Here is a 25174-nt window from a genome sequence, read left to right as displayed (position 1 = left end):
ATGAAAGATGCTTCCACCTGAGAGTTCCTTCCTGACATCTTCAAGTGGTGGATTTTTTTTATTATTATTGTATGATTATTGACTGCACGGAAACGGTCTGCATTAAGCGGGATTTAGATGAGGCAGGTGAGTTGAATTCAACTCAAACCGATCTGGTCGTAGGCGTTCAATTGACTTGGCAACGAATAGAGCAAGTCCGATATCGGTCAGATTTCTGGACTTTCATTTCGCAGTTCAAGTGAGTTGAACGCTGAATTAAACCATCTTAACTCAGCTTTAGAGAGGGTCTAGGATAAGAGATGAGCGGACGCGGACTGGCTGGTTTTGAGCCATACGAGCAGCGCCTATCTATATTACATTGGCAGTGTTGCTGACCCTCTCTGCATGCTTCAATAAGATTTATTTTTATTGTTCGTGAAGTAACCCACAATGAAAACACACCAATATTTAATGTAACAACAATTTTTATTGTAATAGATTTGTTCATTATTGTTCATGGTTGAATCATGTTAACAATAAAAATAAATGAAAAATACGATAAAAATCATTGTAACAACATTTTATTATATACATTCATTAAACAGCTAGGTTGCAGTTTTGCCGTTTTCGGAAGGGTGCAACATTATAACAATCATTTTTACTGTCGACAATAAATATTAATGTTAGAGCATTGTTTCCACTGAAAATTTCACTGTAATTTTTTTTTTCGGGCATTGTTCATTTGGAAAGTGAAGTGCTTCAAAGAATTTATGCCGTTTAACAAAGGTTTTCTATACAATATCGATAATTTGAAATCCGATACGATACCGAAACTGATATTAAAACCAAACGCGATCGATAACGATAAAACTATGTTTTGCACAGCCCTATTAAAGCTCATATATAGGAATGAGAGGGGCATATTGAATAGGTGGGGCATAATGGGTATCCGGCACTACAGTCCCAAACCTCTAATTGTTCGAAACAAATTAATTGGTAGTTGGTTCAATTCCGGGATATGAAGCTGCTGCTTGTTTGTCACATTCGAGGCACACTGGCGGTGTTGCTTTTTATGTCAAAGAATCAGTTCAATTCAATCTTCGCCACAACGAAGTTATTGATGACAATTGGTTCTTAGGAAATGCAGTTGAACGTGGCATAAAGTTGGATAATTATGGTGTTTTTTTTATCATTATCCCAGGTCTATTGACCAGCGTTTTGTTGAAGTTTTAGAGAACTGGGTCGATACATTCCTTAATTCTAGTAAATTAATTATATTAGTTGGTTATTTTAATATTAATTGGCGTGACAACTATAATTCGAATCGTTTGAAGCGCTTAGCTGGTTTTTTTTTTTCAATTTGAAACAAACGGTAGATGAATATACGTGTAATTCCCGGCACAGTAGAACTTTGATTGACCATGTTTATTCTAATTTTTGTTCTGTCAGTTCAGTTACTCAAGCTTATTTGAAAATAACCGATCATGAAACTTTAAAGATTAATGTCTTAGACCATGTTAATGATAACGATAATTTTGTAAGTGCAGGAGGAAATATTCGAAGCAGGCTGTTTCGAATCTTGTTGAGAGAAGCGTCGATTTTCCATTAGTTGGTGGGACTTTAGATGAATATGCAGCTGTTCTTACTAACGCTTTGAAAACGCGTACTAATCAACTAGTTGAGCAAAAGTGTGTTTCTTTGAAAAACTCGAACAGCTGGTTCTTTGGATCTTTTGAATCTTAAACTTAAGAGGGACAAATGGTACAAAAAGTTTTGTAGATCTAATAGCGATAATCATTGGAATAGGTACACGGTCACGAGTAATAAATATTCACAATCGATAAAGAAAACTCGATGTGAATGTATTCAGAGGAAAATTGATCAGCATCAAAACAACAGCAATTGTAATTGTAAATTGTGTTCCATAGCTTTCGATGGCATATTAGAACAGTCAGAACCAGTAATAGCTTCTAAGTTTAATGATTATTTCGTGAAGAGCGTTTTACTAATCAATCAATCTATTGAACTGGTCTATGAACCGGATGAAATAAAACAGTCAATTAATAGTAACTGTAGATTTAATGTTTTTTACCCAATTACATTAGATAAACTTAAACATATTTGATTTTCTTTAGGAAAAACGGCTGGAGTAGATAATGTGAATGCAAGAGTTATTCAAGTTGCTTTCATGTCATTTGATACACTCTGCTGGACCTTATTAATCAATCATTGCAATCTGGCCACGTGCCGCAAATTTGGAAAGTTTTTTTTTTTTTATACAGGAGGGAATCTGCTCCCAAACACCTGAGAAGATAACTCAGGGTGTGGCGATGGGAGAAGTAGCACTCCCGACCCACTAAACCTTACCCTGTGCTCTAGGCCCTTGCCCTCCCCGGAACCGCCCGAAAGCATTACGTCATGGGAGGGGGCCGGTTGCGCTATGGCGCATCACTAAGTGTTGTGTCAGACGTGACACTCGCTACTGCACAGTGAGCAGCTGTGCAGGGCTTTCCTCTTGTTGTTCGCTGTTAGTTGTTCGCCTGAGTTCTAGAGCAGACGTAATAGCCAGCCAACTGTCCAGGGCCAAACAGGACAGATGTGACCGCTTACCAGCTTAGAGTGCTAAGCACTCTAAGAAGTCGGTGTCACTTCTGCCTTTGCACAACGAGGGTTTGTGCAGGGCTTATCAACCTCCTGGGACGAGCTGGATGGGGTTCCAGTGTCCTTACTCTGCGGTAGTTCGTTTAGCCGCAATATCTCTCCCTTGGGTTCGATAATTAACGTTTCCAGGGCACACCACGAGGAGGCGAACTACTTCATGTCCCAGCGGCGCCGGTGGTGTAGTGGTAACCCTAGTAGCACGCTTGTCACAAATCAATTGTAGGAACTTATATACGACTTATTTCAGTCATAAACAAGTTGCTATAACTTATTGTGGTGAAAGTGTGCTACTCGAGAAGCTTGATTACCTCTCACCCCAGCAGGCCTGAATAACTACTATGCAACATGGCTTCTTTAAAGGCCGTTCAACAACTACGAATTTGCTCGAATTAATTAATTATTCCTTGAATGCAATGGATAACGGAAACCATGTAGAAGTGTTGTATACAGATTTCAGCAAAGCGTTTGATCGAATTGACATACCCATGCTTCTTTTTAAACTTCAAAAAATGGGAATTCATTACGCACTCCTCAAGTGGCTTGCATCATATTTAACTGACCGCCAAAAAATAGTAAAATACAAAGGAATGACATCAAATCTCGTTGATGTCACTTCAGGAGTTCCTCAAGGCTTACATTTAGGTCCGCTTTTATTTATTCTCTTCGTCAATGACATATCTCTCATTATTAAGAAATTGAAAGTTTTAATCCATACTGACGACATTAAACTTTTTTTAGAAATAAAAGATGCCAAAGACATCATCACATTCAAAGAGGAAATACAGATATTCCATACTTGGTGTCAAAAAAGCCTGCTACCATTAAATATAAAAAAAATGTAACTCAATTACCATTAGTAGAAAACGAATCCTACCCGATATAACAATCACTTTAGAAAACCAGATCGTAGAAAAGTGTGATAGAGTCAGGGATCTAGGTGTTATTTTGGACTCAAAACTTACTTTCACAGATCATTATAACATAATTATTAACAGAGCTTACAACATGCTTGGTTTCATAAAACGTTTATGTTATAACTTTCAAGGATCCGTATACGATAAAAACATTTTAAATTGCTTATGTAAGGTCGATATTAGAATATTGCAGCATAGTTTGGTCTCCTTTTTCAATCACACACAAAGAAAGAATAGAGTCCGTTCAAAAGCAGTTTCTATTGTATGCACGCCGCAAGTTAGGTTGGACTGTATTTCCTCTGCAGTCTTACACAGCTCGGTGTATGCTCATAAATATCCAAACATTAAAAGAGCGTCGTGAATTTGCTATGATTTCTTTCGTAAACGATATCGTATCACATTGATTCAATAGAGCTATTTCCATCCTTAAATGTATATACACCATCTAGGCATTTACGAAATAGAAATATATTTGCTACAAATCGTCATCGTACGAATTATGCCAAATTTGGACCCTTGAACCAAATGATGGACACATATAATAAGCACTGCGATAACATTGACTTTACAATGACAAAAACCAAATTAAGGGGAAGCATACCGATCCGAAAAAAAAATTGAGTTTCAATTTTTCTAAAATTATTATTAACATATTATCACATTTTTTCTTATTTTTTAAAGAAAATTCTCGTGCAAAAATATTTTTTAAATTTATTATGGCATAAAGTTGAACTAAAAACCACAAAACATCAACTTTTCAGTTTTACTGAGAGTCCGATATTTTTTCATGATGAGATAGAAAAACTATTTTTACATGTAAATTTTCTCAAGAATCTAAGGAAGAAACTGATTTTCTTGGATTTTTGATCATTTTTTCCAATGTTTTTAGAGCAATAAAAACGTGGCAAAAATATTTTTTTTTATTTTCGGGACGGTTTTTTTTTAAACTTGTTTTCAAGACATATTATAAAAAATATAAACAAAGACAAAATTGTAAAAATAGCACTTAAGGTTCAATTTACTTTGATGCATTTTTAAAAAAATCAAAAGCAGTTTTTTTCGACGCATTATTTTATATTGCAAAAAGCTCGCGTCATTTTGTGTAAAATATCAAAAGGAATCGAATAGTGCGAGCTTTTTGCAATCTGAAATAATGCGTTGGAAAAAACTGCTTTCGAAATTTTCCGAAAAGCATCAAAGTAAATTGAACCTTAAGACAACAATTGTAAAACCACAGACAAACAGACATAACACTCGCAAGTAGTTAATCGAACAAGCATTTAACGGAAAATTTAAAAGTATCGTAGTTGGTAGTACCGCCACCTGTGGCGTGCATAGTCTATTCCCTTGCGTTTGACGTTTACACACTACCGCTATCTGTTCAGCGCAGTGCCCACCACAGTGTACTCAACAGATGGCGGTAATGTTTTAGCGACGATGTTTTACAGTGAGAAATATTAAATGTCTTATGTCTGTTTGTCTGTGGTAAAACGGTCTACACTGATTGACGACAAATAAATAAATAAATAAATTCCAGTCGGCGTCGCCGGGATGTTCTGAGGCATAACATCTCTTATCACGCCTTCCTTCGGAAGAGAAATAAAGCCGGTTCATGAGTTGATGGGTCGATAGGTACGGTCCAGGTGTAGGAGCTGCCTCCCTGGCGCGGGAGCATTGGTGCTCAGCACGGAAAACAAATCAAAGGAAAAAAAACAATCAAGCGCTTTGGAATGCAGAACCCAACATTACAAATGGTTTGAAAGCTATAGCTGACAGAACACAAAGGACTGTTTTTAATGATTTTGTATCCACTCCCGTTGGCTTAGAGAAGTGTATCAGGGTCCCTTTTATTTATTATGTATATTAATGACATGCGACGAGTTTTACGGTTTTGTGATATTAATCTCTTTGCTGACGTATTATTCATTGCAAAGATTTATAAAAAACCGTTTCACGCTTGAATGACGATTTGCGTTCTCTAAGTAGATGGTTGAAGTATAAGCTATTGAAATTGAATATAAGTCAAACTAAATCCTTGGTAATTTCGCGGAATCGTGACGTATCTGTTGTTATTGATGACGCGTTCATGAAATTAAATATCTTGGCGTGATTATTGATGACAAACTCAAGTTCAATTCTCATATTGACAATGTCATCAAGAAAAATGCCAAGAAGTATGGAATTCTATGTCGCTGGAAAAACAATTAAAACAGTTATACAAATCAATCATCTCCCCTCATTTAGACTTCTATGGTTGGCTAATGAAACACAAATATCGATATTACTGTAAGCAGCAGGGATGTAGCTTCGACGGTGGATGCTCACGGTAACAACGGCCGAACTAAAGGTGCGGGGGAGGTATTCGATGGATGTTGGTACTCTACCAGATCATCCGTTCGAGGTAGCCAACGTGCTCCTAGTGGCCTTCACGTACTCTGATTCTGTTACGCAACCACTATGGAACGGAATGAATCTACCACATCATGAATCGCAAAGCAGGCCAACGGAAAATCCTTTTGCCCCGTTTAACTGCCAGAAACTGGCCACAGAGCAGTCGCACCGGAAATACACTACGTGTACGGAAGCCGGAAGAACCGAGGGATTGCCAACGGGTTTCTAGCCCGTATAAAAAACGTCCGTAAAATGACGCTTGCTTTTGAAAAATACGTACAAAGCACAATGGCAGAGTATTCGCCTTTGTGATCGTACCACACCAAAGAACTTTTGTTATATGCGACAGTTAGAAGATACTGAGAGGTTAGCACATATCATCGGCAAGAGACGTGCGTGTGAGAAAATTTGCGAAAAAATCTAAGGGCACCGGTGGGATTCGAACCCACAATTCCCATTCAGTACACGGGTGCATTGCCAATTATACAACGGTGGACCTATGGTCTACGGATGTATTTGGCTAATGACATATGAGTTTCGAATCCGTTTCCCTCCCTTAGTCTTTTTGCGCAAGCGTTCTCAATACACAACATATGTGCTAACCTCTCAGTATCTTCTAACTGTCGCATATAACAAAATAAAAATTGACTTTCAGTCGCTAACCTAAATCGAAAATTAATTTGATGATATATCATCACTATGGCCCGGTGGTCGGAGGTGAGGCCAGCAGCTCATTGCTCTATTCATACTGCATTGGACATCCCGTATCCAACATGTGTGATGTAGAACAGAGACGAGTTGTGTTTGTTCACATCGACCGATACTGAGTGGTTGCGGTACAAGCACATATCGTCGGTAATAGACGATTGTTGTGTATTGAGAACGCTTGCGCAAAAAGACTAAGGGAGGGAAACGGATTCGAAACTCATATGTCATTAGCCAAATACATCCGTAGACCATAGGTCCACCGTTGTATAATTGGCAATGCACCCGTGTACTGAATGGGAATTGTGGGTTCGAATCCCACCGGTGCCCTTAGATTTTTTCGCAAATTTTCTCACACGCACGTCTCTTGCCGATGATATGTGCTAACCTCTCAGTATCTTCTAACTGTCGCATATAACAAAATAAAAATTGACTTTCAGTCGCTAACCTAAAAACACCAAAGAACTATTGTTAAAAAACAACTTTAACAAGGAAAAAAAAACCCAAAAGAATATCACTAGACTAACTTCTGCCCTCTAGCCGACAATTATTGAAAGTCAACGAGAAATTAATTTTAAAGAACTCTCGAACCCTCAAATTCAATATACATTGAATCATTTTGGACAAGTTCACCTATTCGCTATCTACTGATTCAACCTTAAACTAAAAAAGGGCTATTGCATTTTTTATCCTTGATTTGTGTCCGTCGATCCTGTTTTCCGTACTGAGTGTCAATGCTACCGACGCCTACCTATTGACCCATTAACTCATAGACCGGGGACCACCGACCGAAGTAATCCCTTCCGTAGGAAGGCGTGATCAGAGATTTTATGCCTCAAAAAATCCCGGCGGCGCGGACTGTGAGATTAAACCCAGGCCTTTTGGGGTGAGAGGAAATCACGCTTACCATTGCACCACCGGCACCACTAGCTATTGCATTGGAAACGGAAATTATATTTAAATTTTAAAACTGCTATAACATTATACAGTAATGACCCGATTTTGTCAGCCCCCTTTTCGATAATCCTTTCTAATGTTCTACGAAACCCATGCGCTTTTCCAGTTGTCTTATTGCACCAAAGTATATCATAAACATCCATTTTGAAGATGAATGAGAATGATTTGGAAATACGGTTATGTAAAATCATGGAAAAATAAAAGTCTGATGCGTGAAGGGGCTGACAAAATCGGGTACTGTAGCATGCGATGGATTGGATTTTAAATATAAAAAAAAAGATGTTGCATGTTTATCTTGAATTGGAAAAGAGTTCAAAACAAAAGAGGTGTTTATTTACAAAATACGAGAAAAATATTATTATGAACTAACGGAGAACGTTACATGGTTAACTATAGAAAATTGATCAAAGTTTTTAGCCGTAATCAACCAATCACGTGCTCGCTTGCTATGACTATTGAGAGAACAGAGAGACGAGCTGATTTCCGGTTGCTTTGTTCTATTCATTGACCTATTTCAGCAAAATACTGAAGAAAATGTGGGGCTTAGAATGCTAATCTTAATGCTAAAGGGAAACGTAGAAAATTTGACTGCAGTTATCGCTTCACCGCCGAATGCTGTAAAGGGGGGGGTTCGTTGCGTTGTACACTGAAATCAAACAAACACCAGAGAGTGAGTCACTTTTACACATTCGAATGGAAACAATCGGAAAAGAAAATCTAAAAGCGTAACCTACGCCTTTAGAAATTTCTCCATACGAATGAGTAAAAGTGACTCACTCGTTGAGTTAGTTTTATTTCCAGTGTTTCGACTAGATAGCAGGTTGCTGTCTTTAATAAAGTTATTCAGATGAATAAGACCTATTGTATACTGGACAGCTCAGATTAGAATTCTTATATATGTCGGCGCTTATGTACTATTTGACTTCTGATTGCTTGCTTTAAATTGACTGCTCTGCTACTTAGAAGGTTTCTGTCTCTGGAAAAGTTGTTCAGATCAATACAACAAATTCCGAATTCTATTGTTACGTTCCAACTGGAATTATGCATCTGCCTTTAAATTTAATTACATTTGCCATTACTTGAGAAATGGTGACTACACAAAGCACAAATCAGCAATTTGTTAATTGCCCATATTCTTGTGTTCTTTCGAACCGATGGTCACGATTTAAGGGAAATGGATGCGGCCTAAATGCTCCTAATTTGGGCCCATACATGAATTCAGCAATCGACTAAATTTTCAATAGCGACCAAAAATATCCATTATTGCCGTCCCAATGACGCGTTCATCTAGATAAAATTGATAAATAGCAGATTTTTAGCAATGGGCCCAATCTTAGTTCCATAGGTCAACATTAGAGCCATTTCCCCTACGAAAGAACAAAAAAAAAATAATGAAAGTTATGAAAACTATAACTACATATATGGAGATTAATCCATGCTATTGATATAAAGATTTGTGATGTCAGGTGCACTTTGATTTCTACAGTTGTTTTACCATGACTAACATAAGTAATTTATTTGAGAACCGATTTTCTAATTTCAAAAATCGAATCTTAATTTTAGGATTTATTCAACAACCGCCCAAATTTCCAAACTTTGAATGATAAATTGTTTTCGAAGTTAAATCTCAAAACCATTTATTTTGTTATTAATATATTATTGGATGGAGCAGCAACAATAATAAGTCCTACATCTACCATGCGATCGTGCTTCGGACATAGCCCTAACGTTTTTTTACCCGCGTTTCAGATCAAAACAACAGCTTATGACACATACATTGATCTTTTCTTCAACAAAATCATACCTGTAGGTTGTAGGCTGCACTCCACAGTATTAACATTTGAAACTGCCTCTTTTGTAAACAAACTTTTAAGGCCCTTTTCGCGCAAACCGAAATACGCCCACGCAAACCAAGAACACTATCGGGAGGGTATAATTTGCCGGTGTCCGATGGTGCTACTGGTTTGCATAGGCGAGCTTCGAATCGCGCGAAAGGGGCATTACAAGTGTTGACGCGAGATTTCATTACTAATACCAAAACTGGCTTAACTACCCCTGCATACAAAAAAAAAATGGTTGGAACTGTTATACTCCAGAATTAGTATGTTCAAAAACGACCTTCGAACATAAGTTTTTGTTTTTGCTGTTTTAACTAGCACGATATTCGTGCTAGTAAGGGAGCATCCATTAAGTACGTCACATTCTAAGGGGGAAAGGGAGTTTCAAATGTGATACAATCTGTGTGTATGCAAAATGGGACGAAAGGGGGGAGGAGTTTGATTTTGACTAAATTTCGCGTGACGTACTTAATGCATGCTCCCTAATGGTAGTAACGAAAACTCATACAAAGTTCAAAATCATGCATCAATATTTAAATCATTCAGCCAGAATGCTTCAAAGTATATGCTTGACTGAGGTTTTCGATCCAAAGCATTTCCTTGCTCTATTCATGTGAAAATAGACGTTCCGTTCGTTCGTTGGACAGGAACTCTCTCAACAAGAGTTGCATATAGTTGGGTGTGCTATTAGAGCTGTTATTTACGGTTCACTATTAGTGTTCGTCGGTTAGTTTGATTTCATAGTTACAACGTTGCGATGGTGTACAGAGCGGAGGGAAATAGTAAACTTATCAACAAAGGGAAATACTAACAATAGACAGTTCGGTTAATGGGCCGATTGATTGGTTCATTTTGAATAAATAATTTAGCCACCGCAGAGGGTGAACTGACCGGTATATACAAACGAAGAACGTGCATTAGAACCACACGATGACGACAATCGTCAGGGGGCAGTGTTTGAGACGTGTTGGTCAACAGAATTTCAGTCCGCTGAAGACGCGCGCGTAGTGCAGACACTCGTCTCAGAGCTCGTGGAAGGTGGTTCAACCCAAAATGCGGTCTCACTCATGTAATGATACGTAACAGTGCTCGATTTTGTATAACGTTGTATCAAATTTTTGCTCGCTAAATTGTTTTGCAAACATGTTTTGAGGTTTTTTTTTTATTAACGATAGTCGTATTTTTTTTCTCCCCCTCCATGTCGTCGTTAATGCTATGTACGTGCTGATGCTGATTTCTTCGCCGCAATGTGACCCATCAACAACAACGCTTAGGTAATGTGCTGTTGGTTATGATAGCATGCTTCACAATTTTCGCGAAAAACGGGTGTAGCAGATCAGCACAGGTCGGACAACTGATGACACGCAAGCGAGCTCTTTCACCGGCATCGAAACTAGTTTCAAACGCGCTTCTAAAGATGCCCGCCAGAGAAGAGATACCCCAACATGCCGCAGGAGAAAGTGGCATCCGTTATCTGGAGGTACCGGATAAATCATTTTCAGACAAGAAGCAATACCGGTAAGTGATGGTTATAGGCAGTCAATGCGACGATGAATGACACCAAGTAATCTGTATATTCATATTTCTATTGATTTTGTTGCTAAGCTTGTCGTGTTTGGTGTATAATTTGCAAGCGCAATGCGTCAATGATGATTTAAAATTTCATGAATCGCTTTATGATGGGAAATGTGAATTTTTTGAAAACGGTAGTGCCATTAACAAAAAGTAACCAAGCATATCTTCAATTATAACGTCCCAACTAGTGTCCTTTGAGCACTTCCATTGTTGTGAGATTTCTAAGCCTGTACCTTGTTTACATTGTGTAGTATGAGCAATGTAACACTATGCTCAGGGAAAGCGAAAAAATAATAATAGCTAGACAATTGAGCGAAATCCCAGTGCCAGTGAAATGATAATTGACACTAATCCTTGTGTCCACCATCGTTATCGTTTGTCTCAAAACGTACACCATACACTGAGCCAAACAAAATTAAGAATTCCAAGGCATGACTTATGACCCTTGAAAAATATATGTATACATATGACTTATGATTTTTTTTTATACCTGAGATTTTCAGTCAAAATCTGGTGCGTATGAATTCTCTAGACATGGCTATGCTGCCAGTGGACGCAATATTGTCCCATGTGCTTTGGACTTTTATATACACATGGGAAAAACATGCTTCCACCGGCAGTATGCATTCCATAAGCACGACTTTTGAATAATTATCGTGGTACGAGATACTATGAGTGGATCTTATACGCCTCTCACGCCTGCAAATCACGGAGTTACATTTAATTAATAATCTTAACGCTCAAGGTGCTTCCAATCTTCTACATTGTATAATGTTTTTATGTTTTATAAACTGACTTATGAATTTCATAAGCTGACTAAGTTTTATGTTTCATAAGTCAAACATATAATTTTCATGCCTAATGCTTGTGTCGGAAAGACATAAGTGGTTCTTATAGAATTCTTTAGTATGGTTGCCTCAGTCTACTCACGGTGCTAGAGGCACGCAACTGCCTTCGCTGGCCTGGCTGCCTGCGATCTCACGCTTCGTCCGGTCCTGGTACTGCACTTCACCACAATTCTAGGATTTTGGCTGCATCCACCCGGCGTGTACATAAACCGTTGCCGACTTTCCAAATGCAAGGTCTTGATCGGGTGATCAATGGTCAATGATGCAAATCAATGTTCACTGCGAAACACTAGCGTGCGTAGCAGGATGGTCCAACTTGCTACTCATTACTCTTAGGGACCATCCATAAATGACAATTGACTACATATTGGGGAGGGGGACTAAACTTAAACTAAATTGGATAAAATAATATTTCTCATTCGAAAACATACAAATTTTCCAATGCATTTAACCTTTTCCCGCCAGAATGTTTTGGCATAATAAATTTAAAAAACCAGTACCTCTGGAGTGTCTTGAGATATTGACCTAGATTTTCTTTCCGATAATAGAAGAACTAGTACACACTATGTTGCAGTAGAGCATTTCCAGCCCAACCCCTCGACCCCTTCCGATTTGAATGAAATATTGCTCACATGTTCGCTGCTATCAATAGTTGTATTTTTCATTCAAATATGATTTTTTTTCTACACAAGTAACTTTAAAAAAGGCCGTATTAAAAAAAATACTATATTTTTTCAAAAAATCATAACATGAAAACTATTGATCTGATCAAAATGACATCTGAAAAAAGTTGTAGGTAGCTAAATTATCTAAAAACATTAAGCTAAATTAAGCTAAAAACAGCCCCCCCCCCTGGTAACTAGCTAAAAAAAATCTAATTTTTTTTAAATATTTAAAGTTCATGAAATTACATTTTACATAATAATTGATTTGAGTTTTGCGCCTAATTTTCAATAAATTTACACTTATTACTTTTTTTTCGTTAATGCTAATTAATAATAATAGTAATAATAATTTTTAAAATTTTATACCATTTCCAAATGTTAGTCGTGATGTCCATAAATGAGATGTTTTTTCCATGGTTTCCAACAAATAATTCATTCTCAGATATGGTGAGGATTTCTTGGTCATCATCTTCCGAAAGGTCGAATATGTGTCGCTTAACACCCCATCCATGATTTTTTTTTTTTTGGTTTTCTGTTGAGGATAACACGCACTTCTCAGCCTCTTTGTCTTAATCGGTGATACATAGATATCCATGATGCCTTGGTTGAATGTCTCAATATTATGGGACAAACTGATTCTATTGACAACAGAATCTGCTGAAGTCGATGAAGTCAGAGACGTAGCTGATGAGATGATATTCACAATGGATTCACTCTCGATATCTACGGGTGCTATTGAGCATACACCACTGGTAGAAGGTTGTTCCATATCTTGCTGCATTCCGTCATACGAAGGCGTTTTGTTTCCTGGCAAACGATAAACTTGAAGACGGCATCTACTACAAATTTTCAAATAATTATCCAGAAGTATTTTACAACCAAAACATTTTAATTTTTCTATAACTCCATCTGACAAGTTTCTTGTTTCTGATTTAGGTAAAGGATTACAACATTTGAAATTGTTTTCCATGGTTAAAAAATAACTTGCTTTTTAACTTGAAACGCTAAGAGAGATGAACTGAATGGAACAGGTGAAGGACTTCCCAATATAGGGGAAATGACGGCTTCGGCATGACAGACTATTTTCGGAAACCCAAATTGAAGCGCTAATATCACTGGATTTTCTGAAGAAAACACTTCGCTGAATGCATTCAAACTATTCTTTAGGCTTTCAGCTTCAATTTGATTATATTTGTACCGCTGAGAAAAAGCAATCTAGCAGGATTTTCTTGAAATGAAACACACGCACTATAAAATGCTGCTGATTTCGAGTTGCCGATGAAAGCACAGCTGTTTAACACGCAGCTCAAGTAGAAAGGTTGCCGAATAAAAAGAGGTTGCCCACAATAGTCGATCTCACTAGAGAAGACTAGAGCATTGTAGAAGTGTTTCAAACCAGTTTTTTACAATTCTTTCGACTGAAATTGTTAGAGCAGCTGGCATATGTGTGCGTTCCTTAGAGAAGAAGGCTTTAGAAAGATGATCGCTGCTTAGGTTGCCGAGAATACGTAAATTTCCCTATGTGTAGCAGAGTAATTACAATGTTGTCATTATACCTATCTTTATTAGGTACAATTGATTATAGCAAACGATTTTAAGTGTGAGTGTAATAATCCTCCACGGGGTGCCTTTTTAAGTAGTTGTGATATCGCGGGATACCTGACGCGGTCTTCTTATTCTTTTATCATATATAGACGTTGGACTTTAGTATTGGTGAGATTGTACTAGGAGATCTCTACGGTAGAGAATTTATCTCAAATACAGGTCTAATGTAATATTAGTTAACCCACAGACAAACAGACATAACACTCGCACGTTGTTCATGGAACAAGCATTTAACGGACAATTTAAAAGTATCGTAGTTTGTAGTACCGCCACCTGTGGCGCGCATAGTCAATTTCCTTGCGTTTGACGTTTACACACTACCGCCATCTGTTCAGTGTAGTGCCCACAACATTGTACTCAACAGATGACGGTAATGTTTTAGCAACGATGTTTTACAGTGAGAAATATTCAATGTGTCATGTCTGTTTGTCTGTGGTTAACCTGTTTATATTTTTGCCTCTGTTATGACATACACAATTCTATCCAGGTCTACAACTAATAGAGGACTGATAAAAAGCACTTTAGGGGATTTGTGGATTGTTTGGGTATATTGAAGAGTATTAACTTATAATTGTTTAAAAATGACTAGAGAAAATTGAGCATCGGGAATGCGCTTCCGGATATATATTTATTTGGTGAGTACGTTCCAGTTGAAGATTGTTATCTCTAAATAACCCTTTTTTAATACATTTCATTAATCAAACATTATTATATGCTGGGTTTGGGGGGGCAGCCTAAGGGGTTCAAAGGATTTGTAGACTGGACAAGGGTTCGTGGATTTGCCAGTCCCTTGTCACGTGTTGATAGACGTACATCTTGTCGTTTGTCTTCAATGAAGTTGATTCACCCTGCTGCAACAAACCATCAGGCAGAACTTTACAACCAGTGAAGTGTCTGCAGTCATAGGTAATCCTTGCACTGATGGTGGGTTCTATTCACATCACAGTGAATTAGAGTATTAACTTATAAACTTGTTTCACTTCCACTGCGTCTAAATAGAAACGGGTGAGTCTGACAGCTACCATATCTGAGAATGAATTGTTTGTTTTGTAATATACAATCAGGGTCAGGGTTGCTTCCACTCAGTTGCTATAAAAAAATGATTTTCTGAATTTTGAAATCATTCGACGTTATAAGAATATTTTGTACTTGTTAGATACAAGAAGAGGATCAAAGGCAAGTGTTTGACTCATAAAACCTGTCAATTTCGCTACCACAGTGTTACCACAGACAAACAGACATAACACTCGAAAGTTGTTTATCGAACAAGCATTTAACGGACAATTTAAAAGTATCGTAGTTGGTAGTACCGCCACCTGTGGCGCGCATAGTCAATTCCCTTGCGTTTGACGTTTACACACTACCACCATCTGTTCAGCGTAGTGCCCACCACAGTGTACTCAACAGATGGCGGTAATGTTTTAGCGACGATGTTTTACAGTGAGAAATATTCAATGTATTATGTCTGTTTGTCTGTGGTGTTACAATAAGCGATTTTATGATTCGTGAGCGTTTACTCAGAGTGAGCACTCGCGAGTCGTAAAATCGCTGATTGTGACTATCTGAAAGCAAATTTGACAGGTTTCATATGTCAAACACTTGCATTTCAACCTCTTCTTGTATCTCACAAGTACAAAATATCATTATAACATCTAATGATTCCAAAATTCAGAAAATCGTGTTTTTATAGCAAGTGAGTGGAAGCAAGCCTGATCAGGGTTGCTTCCAGTCACTTGCTATAAAAAAATATTATTCGGAATTATGCAATCAATCAGGGTTACTACCACTCACTTGCTATAAAAAAATGTTTTTCGGAATTATGAAATCATGAAATAGTATAATGCTAATTAGTACTTGTAAGTTACAAGAAGAGGTCATGAAGTATATGTTTGACACATAAAATCTGTCAATATTACTTTCAGTGCGTCACAATCAGCGATTTTACGACTCGTGAGCGCTCACTCTGAGTGAACGCTCACGAATCATATGATCGCTGATTGTGACGCTCTGAAAGCGAAATTGACAGGTTTTATGAGTCAAACACATACTTTACTCCCTCTTCTTGTTACTTACTAGTACAACATATCATTATAATATCTAATGATTGCATAATTCCGAAAAATATTTTTTTATAGCAAGTGAGTGGAAGCAACCCTGCAATCAATAGATGCAATAATTCTATGTTGTACTTGTAAGTAACAAGAAGAAGCACTAAAGTATGTGTTTGACTCATAAAACCTGTCAATTTCGCTTTGAGAGCGTTACAATTAGCGATCTTATGATTCGTGAGCGTTCACTTAGAGTGAGCGCTCACGAGTCGTAAAATCGCTGATTGTGACGCACTGAAAGCAATATTGACAGATTTTATGTGTCTTACATATACTTCATGACCTCTTCTTGTAACGTACAAGTACTAATTAGTATTATACTATATCATGATTTCATAATTCCGAAAAACATTTTTTTATAGCAAGTGAGTGGAAGTAACCCTGTATACAATCATGGAAAACACACATCGCTGCTGGAGATCACGACTAACATTTGAAAATGGTATAAAATGTTCGCATTAACTTGAGAACAACTGAACTTAGGAAAAATAAAAAATTTTATATAAAAATTTATTGAAAATTATGCGAAGCATTCAAATAAATTTTTATTTTACTAAAAATAATGCAATTTCATAATCTTTAAAAATTATTTTTTTTTAAACAAGTTACCAGCCAAGTTAACTACCTACAACTTATTTTCAGATACCATCTTGATCAGATCAATAGTTTTCGTGTTATGAAAAAATAAAATCATTTTTTCAATACGCCCTTTTCAAAAGATACTGTGAAGAAAAAATCACATGTAAATGAAAAATTCAACCATTGGTAGTAGCAAACATATCAGTAATGTTTCATTCAAATCGGAAACAGTGGACATGACCGGTTTGTGTTTTGGGCTGGAAATGCTCAGTAGTTTTACAAAAATAGGTTGTAATTTCAGAAAGTTATAGCACACAATGTTAAAGGCATGGTGCTCCAGAAAAAGAGTTAATCCTCAACTTGTAATCTTATTGTTTCGAAATTTCAAAACTCCCCCGTTGGAGAGTTTGGTAAAAGGAGATGATCAAACCGATTTGTACCTTCCTTAAAAGTTGTCGGGATTTTTTGTCTGATGATTTCGGACAAATATTTCAAATCAGAGAAAATTATTTAAATCTTAGTAAACTTCAAGTCGGACAGGGTGACATATCGCTCGCAATTCCCATTTGCCACCATTCATGTAAATAAAAACAACGCGCTCAAGAAGGTTTGCATTCTACCTTCTAACGGCTTCGTATCCTACGAGCTGCAAGCTGTAACTGTGACATGCAAGCTTCAGGAAAAGTCATGTGAAAAGAGGGAAATCAAAGCATTACTGAAAATTTCTTAGAAGCTCGCAGAAGTCATAGCTTAATTGGACTTCTAGGCATTTTACGCTTCTGTAGCAAGTCTTTTGATGGTCTACATGCAAAGTAATTAATTGAAAGCTTCCTATGCCAACCAATACATGAATCTGTATTATGTCCAGGGAAGTTGAGAAAATTTACAACCTGGGAGTGGAACATACTGATTTCTTAAGGTGATACGATTCACACTACTACTTTTCTAGGGAGTTAATCTCGGGTACTATTGCGATTTGATGCACTAAATTGTCATCACAGATAATTGACTCCTGGAAAAAGCGAAGTGGAATCAGAGCCCGAGGTTCTGGATCCCCGAAAAAAAAATTACAGTGAAATTTTCAGTGGAAACAATGCTCTAACATTAATATTTATTGTCGACAATAAAAATGATTGTTATAATGTTGTACTCTTCCGAAAACGGCAAAACTTCTACCTAGCTGTACAATGAATTTACATAATAAAATGTTGTTACAATGATTTTTATCGTATTTTTCATTTATATTATTGTTAACATGATTCGTTCATGAACAATAATGAACAACTCTATTACAATAAAAATTGTTGTTACATTAAATATTGGTGTATTTTCATTGTGGGTTACTTCACGAACAATAAAAATAAATCTGATTGAAGCATGCATACTATGAGAGGGTCAGCAACACTGCCAATGTAATTAAGGTAGGCGCTGCTCGTATGGCTCTGGCTTTGACAGTTCGTTTGGCTCAAAACCAGGCAGTCCGCGTCCGCTCATATCTTATCCTAGACCCTCTCTAAAGCTTAATGGAGACCTTTTCCGTGCAGTCAATAATCATACAATAATAATAAAAAATTCCACCACTTGAAGATGTCAGGAAGGAACTCTCAGGTGGAAGCATATTTCATGGGCGATTCTCTCCAGTCGAATGCATTAACTTATCAACGACGCTCAACCACCAAGGAGACGTGACCTAGAGATATCGAGCGCAGGGGAGTTGGCCTGCATTTCTCACAAGTTCCGGATCGAATCTCGATCCATAACTAGTAAAAAAAAGAACCACCCGTAACAGACATACCACCCCCTTCCCTTCCCGCGGCAATGTTTTATTTTTTTTCAATTTCTCTTTAAAGTCGATAAAGTAGATCTGTCAAGCCAACACATACACTCTAAAGTACACTGTTATTTTTTTTAATCAATAAATTCACCAACCAACAGTAAAATAACAATAATATATAATGTTATTCAAAAAAAAAATATATGGGAAAATCACGAAAATTTCATTGTTAAGATACTTAACAATGCCTCTTTTTTATTGTAAATTTTCCATTTACCATGAAATTTATTGTTTTGTACAACATAAATCAAGGTAAATTTATTGTAGATGTAACAATATAAATCATTGTTAAGACAATAATTTTCGTCTTATTGTTACATTGTTTTTTAATGTATTTTTGTTGTTATTTTTTTTCGGGTCGTATCACCTTAAAACAATTTCTATGTTCTGCCTCCCGCTTTTCATTAGTCAGCCAAAGATCCCTTCAGATCGATCGTGTTTGTCATAGTCATAGTGGTCTTTGGTTTTTTGTTCATGATTCCGTTAAAATAAATCTGGGACTTTGAACAGTTATCTGAAGTCTATGACTTGGAAAATTGGTAACTACACTACAGATGCTAGCCTCTTCACCAATCATTCATCAGTACACACTTATCTAGTCAGTAATTTTTACTGAGTTTTTGAATTGTGGAACTCTTCGATAAAATTTAGAAAATCTGTGAAAAATTTAAAGTTTAAAAAATGTGTTACGAAAATTTACAGACTTACTTCTGTTAACCCCGTGTAATGATGAAAAATAAAATTTGTCGATTTTATCCAATCTTTACAAATAACAGTCATTTGAATTTCAACCGAGTTTTTCAGTAATCAAAAAATTCTGTAAAAAAATACTGAATTCTGTAAAAAATTCTAAGTGTGTATACAGAAGTAGCGGAGCTGCACACTCCTCCATCGAAACAGCACCGCAGCTGTGCTGCGACGCTGCGAAGTGCTATGAAATAAAAGGGACATCGACTTATTACCACTACCTACTTCTCTCCCTTCCGCTCTCAGAATTCGCCAATTAACCACTTTATTCGAGCACTTAAAATGACGTTTACTACCACTCGAACTTTGAAATAAAACATTATTTTGAGATTTTTTCTTCTAGAACCTCGAGAAAAGTAGCCAACATTTGTGCGTTTCTTAAAAAAATATCCAGTTTTGTGAAATCGCTGGTAGAAATTCACGCCAAAACTGCTTGACAAAGTTTTTTTTTTTTAATTCTTTATTAAAGAGATTTTTAGCCTTAGGCTAGTTCATCTCTAAGCTTGACAAAGTGGTCAATTCGGTGTCACTCGTTGTGTGTTCTGCTGAGACTGAGCAATACTCGATACCGCGAAACATCTGCGCAGTTATGTTTTCTTTCGGCGCAGGAGATGTGCTTTGATCGAAAGTTAAGAATGTAGCTCAACATTTACAATAACATTCTACCAAATTTTCATGTGCGTAGTCCACTGCAACAGCCGAACGTACGAACGAATAGGGTGACTATAGCGCATTTGAAGAAAACGTCACAAGTTTTTATGGCTGTTTTAAATCAATAATTACGAAGAAACCATAAAGCCTACAAGGTTACTTCCAAAGGCACAAATCTAGGGAACTGCATGGGGAATGTTTTGTAGAACAACTAAATTCACAGTAATGAAAATTTTCAACTTAAAAACACTAAAATGTATGACATTTCACCAGTTTTTTTTTTTTTTTTTTCAATATCAATGTATGACAATCAACTTTAATCGAGTTCTTTTCTAAAGAGCATTGATAGGTAAGACTTAAATATTTCATTTGGTAGGGTTTTTGATCTAATTTCCGTCCTACTAAGGACATCCCGCACTTTACGGGGGAGGTAGCTCATCGATTCTTCCGGTTCGCCTCCTAGCATCGTGCTATAAGGTACCAGGCGATAACCAGGGTAGTTGATCGATAGCTCGATGACATCATTTCGTTGGCGTCTGCAATGGGAAATTCTCATAGCAGGCGTTGACGATGGGACGTTGCGAGTTGTTGAATAGCAACTATCGTGGTAACTCACCGATTACCTGTCGATCTGCCAAATTTGGAAAGACGTCTGCATTGAATTGTCTCATATAATAATATTCCGCCCACTATATCACAAGAAATTGCGAGTAGCTGAGTGGAATGGAGATAAGTTAAGCATTGGGTACAGGACCAAGTCTCCCCTGGGTGGTGCCAAAAGATGAGCGCAATAGAATCATCAAGTTGCCATTAGGCACGGAATGAGACTATTGCATGGCTGGGTAGTCAAAGTCTTCCATTCGTTAGTCATTTCAGGTGGATTAGAACAGGTTTGGATTTTTCAGATATAAGATACATTCATACCATTGGCATTTGGTATTTGAGATGAAGACAGAGACAGGATGCGGAGGGCCCGCTTAGGGGGAGCGTAACCCATGTTATGGCTTCCATTTATTAAATAGTTCAGATAGGCTGGAAATGATAGGTTCATGGTGAGAAAATGTACCATATGGTGCCCGTTCACTGATCATTGCAACGTTGATGATTTCCTATAGTGACACATATCACCTTCTTAATGCTTCAGTATGCCTCAAACGATTAATTCTTAGTTGTTAATAGAACTTCCTTGATGAAATCGGCTGCTTCATGCAGACTGAGCAATTCTGATTATAGTGTCAGATTTGTTCTGTATACAGAGGAACTGGGAGGGCTTATTAGAAACTTATCACCAATAAAATAATGATCTTCAAGTAAATTTTGCATTTAATTTTATTAATATTTTATTTTATTTAAGCATATTATTTTTGTTACAGTCAATTTGCATTAGCATAGGATACAAGAGATTTAATATTACTTGCTCGTTTTCGCGTAAAATAATCAATATTTATCTTACTTGTAATTACCTTTGAAAGTTTTTTTTTTAAGTTTTTTTTTGTGATCTGAAAATTTACCCAGTTTGGTTAGAAGTTTCGAAGCTAACGCATGTCCACAGGCCTAATAGAAAGATAGGCAGAACAAGTGTATCATTAAGAATGGTTGCATGCAGGGTTGCTTCCACTCACTTGCTATAGATGAGTGATTTTCGGAGTTTTGAATTCGTTAGATGTTGTAATGGAGATTTGTGCTGTTGGATGCGGGTGGAGATTGGAGGGCGGGTGTTTGATGCATAGAGCCTGTCAATTTCGCTTTCAGAGTGTCGCAGTCAGCGGTTTTATGATTCGTGAGCGCTCGCGATTCGTAGAATCGTTGATTGTGACTGCAAGTGGATTTGACGGGTTTTGTGTTTCGGACGCTTGTTTTTGGCCTTTTCTTGTGTCTAACATGTGCAGAGTATCATTATAACGTCTACTGGTTTTGAGATTCCTGGTGGCGTGAAATATATTTGTGAGAATATCTTTTTGAGATTTTAACAGTCACGTTTTGTTTGTAGTTTATATTTTATTTATTCATGTAATTATCGTAAATAATAGTTATTCAATAATAGATAGTTCATCCATATATTCGTACTTTGACGCGAAGCGCTGTGGATTATGAGATGCTCGATGACCCTGGAGGGATCGATTTTGCTTACTGAGCAGAAAATCATAGATTTAACCCCAAGCTCTTCAACAGCACAATAAATCGCCACCATCATGTGTATATTTGATATTAAACATTAACCTTGGAAACTATTTGCATATCAAGCGAAAACGTAGTCCTGTATTGTCGCGAAGCGTTATGGTTCTGAGATGCTCGATGACCCTGGAGGGATCGTTTTTGCTTACTGAGCAGAAAATTATGGGTTTAATCCCAAGCTCTCCGTCATGACTCTTAAAATTCATTATCACTAAACAAAATTAATATGTTCTTTCGATAGCCGGCTATCGAGAGATTAAATAAACAACAAATAAACAATACATACTTTTGGTTGCATCGCCAACTTGAGGTGAATCCTAACCGAATACCCTACCCAACCCTCCAACTCCGTAGCACTTATGAGGGTGTCGCTAAGTCGGTGGCCTCTCGTTAAGTAAGTACTACATCAACATTTCCTTCCTTATCCCTAGTTATGGTAAAGATGGGCGTGGCCTGGAATAGCGACAGTCATGCTTCTGTTACTCTTGTTTAGATTGGAACCAATGTTTACTCCTCAGCATTATTCCTGAAAGTAGTCTAACTGAGAATTTCAGAAGAGACGTGAGTGTCGCTAGTATCCAATCTACGAAGTATATCATAACAACGCTAACGCTAACTAAGGACATCCCGCACTTTACCACGCTTTTTGGAAAGGGTTTGAACAAAACATGGAATGTTTTCATCAAAGATAACTTCTAAATTTATCCACCTTTCCATACGTACCATTGGATTTGATAAAGAGTCAAACAATGTTGAGATATTATTAAAAATCTAACACTGCTTGTTGCTTCTAAATTCGTCCTACGCGTTTCAATTCCGTCCAAACGCATTGAAACGCCATTAGATTTTCTTCGGCCTACGGATAAACGGAGAAAAAGGGGATGCGCTTCTTTTGTTTTGAGAACAATGAGCGTAAATATGCATACAATGCGCTCTAATAGGATTTATGTTGTAGCTAATGAACTAACGCATCGGAACAAACGTATGATTGTTTTGTGCATTGTGTAATCATTGATATTATTGATGATTTCTGCTCGATAGAACGAAAATGGGCGATTACGACGAAGTAGCGCTCTTCCTTATGTTGAAATCAGAAATCCACATGAAGATTAAAAAAATATAGCTAACCAAAGTTGGCAATAAAAAAAAAACATAAAATGTTGAATAACTCACTTAGCAGTCATTTCCGACCCAATGTTTCATGAGGATTTTTTCATAACTTTAGGAGCCCTATCTACCCTGAAAATATGTAAAACCCGGAACCAAACACCCTGTATATGTATATGTATATGTATACATTTTATCGACCAATTAATTCTGAAAGTCTATTTAATAAAGTAACCTACCCTAACCATTCATTTTACATGCCTGCTAATGATTTGCAACGTTCTACACATTACTGCACTGATTATTTCCGAACAAAATAACTTTTATTTACATCCATATGAGGTGAATGGAGACCCAACCTCAATCGAGGGATCCATTTAGCGTTTACCACTATTTACATCTAAGCGAATCAATTATGCCGAAGTGAATTCAATGGCGTTTCAATGTGTTGTGACTGTGACGGAATCAGCGGTGTCGCCCTAATCTCAATCCACCTATGCACCAGCCATCAAAATATTACTTCCAATGGATAAATGTTAGTAAAACTAGAAGATTATGTATGTGCATTGTTGATAGAAACATTCCATTACTTGATAAAAACCCGATTGTAAGAGAGAGATAAAGTGCGGTTTGTGCATAGTATGACAGCAATCAGATCATAACCCTACCTCTATGAACCACAAACTGTTTTTTTATCAGTTTCTTCTAGAAAAATCAAATTATAATTATTAACAAATGAGCAGTGTGTGCCAAAAATTGTGCCAGGATTTACCCCATATGGAGTAGAAAAGTGGGGCAAGATGAAATGCTATAAATGTTTCGGAAAACTAATTTGTGACCGGGATTTGCTATACTATCACTCTAAATGGCCACCATATGCTTCCTTAGTGCACAAAATTGGATAAAATACAAAAAAGAAACAACTCTTTTGAGAAAAAAAAAAAACATTTTGTTATAATTTCACAACTAATGAAAATAATTGTAACCAGGGTTACTCCACTCACTTGCTATAAAAAAATGTTTTTCCGAATTATGAAAACATTAGATGTTACAATGATAATAAGTTCTTTTAAGTTACAAGAAGATGTCGTGAAGTATGTGGCTGACACATAAAACCTGTCAATATTGCTTTCAGTGCGTCACAATCAGCTAATTAACGATTCGTGAGCGCTCACTCAGAGTGAACGCTCGCGAATCATAAGATTGCTGATTGTGACGCTCTGAAAGCGAAATTGACAGGTTTTATTAGTCAAACACATACTTTACACCCTCTTCTTGTTACTTACAAGTACATTATATCATTATATCATCTAATGATTTCATAATTCCGAAAAAACATTGTTTTATAGCAAGTGAGTGGAAGCAACCCTGATTGTAACCATCTGTTTTTAAAGTCATAGGTTGCGTTTTGGTGTGTATTATACTTAAGGTTAAGGACAGTGGAAATTTGCGATTTCGCTTTGGTGTTTTCCTTTTCTTTTATTTTAACTGCTTATTTGTTCCAAATTCAAAATAAATTACATTTCATTTTAACCTAGGTGCTCCAGCTACTACAGTAACGTATCAGCCTTAATTGTTACGATATATATCTAAGTGTTTTTTATGCCGGCGCCGGTGGTGTAGTGACTACTTTCTCACCCCAATGAGTCTAGGTTCAATCTCAGCCGAGGTCGGTGGGATTTTTCTGAGGCATAAGGGAAGTAAAGCCGTTGGTCCCGGCCCATGTGTGTTGTGAATGAGTGCGATATCCTACGCAGGTGTGGAAGCTGCCTTCCTGCACATTTGATTGCCGTCAATGGATAGCAATCGATGTCCGTCGGTGATTGGCACTAGAT

The 25174-nt window shown here is 37.1% G+C and overlaps 1 protein-coding gene across 2 annotated transcripts in view; it reads left to right on the top strand.

The window, feature by feature from the left end:
* The window catches only part of LOC135717235 (nardilysin-like), a 46080-nt gene that overhangs the window by 9878 nt on the left and 11028 nt on the right, over positions 1-25174 (top strand). The window contains exons 1-2 of one of the 2 annotated variants that reach the window (XM_065239220.1): positions 10429-10514; positions 10720-10963. In XM_065239220.1, the coding sequence (XP_065095292.1) occupies positions 10499-10514; positions 10720-10963 (260 nt within the window). In that variant the 5' untranslated portion in view covers positions 10429-10498. Of the gene's footprint in view, positions 1-10428; positions 10515-10719; positions 10964-25174 lie in introns of those variants that run through there. The other variant, XM_065239221.1, reaches the window with a different exon arrangement.

Source organism: Ochlerotatus camptorhynchus, unplaced genomic scaffold (assembly GCF_037179485.1).
Source record: "Ochlerotatus camptorhynchus isolate MF236.1 unplaced genomic scaffold, CSIRO-AGI_Acam_v1.1 ptg000053l, whole genome shotgun sequence".
Taxonomy (NCBI): Eukaryota; Metazoa; Arthropoda; class Insecta; order Diptera; family Culicidae; genus Ochlerotatus; species Ochlerotatus camptorhynchus.
This window is presented reverse-complemented; position numbering and strand designations above follow the sequence as displayed.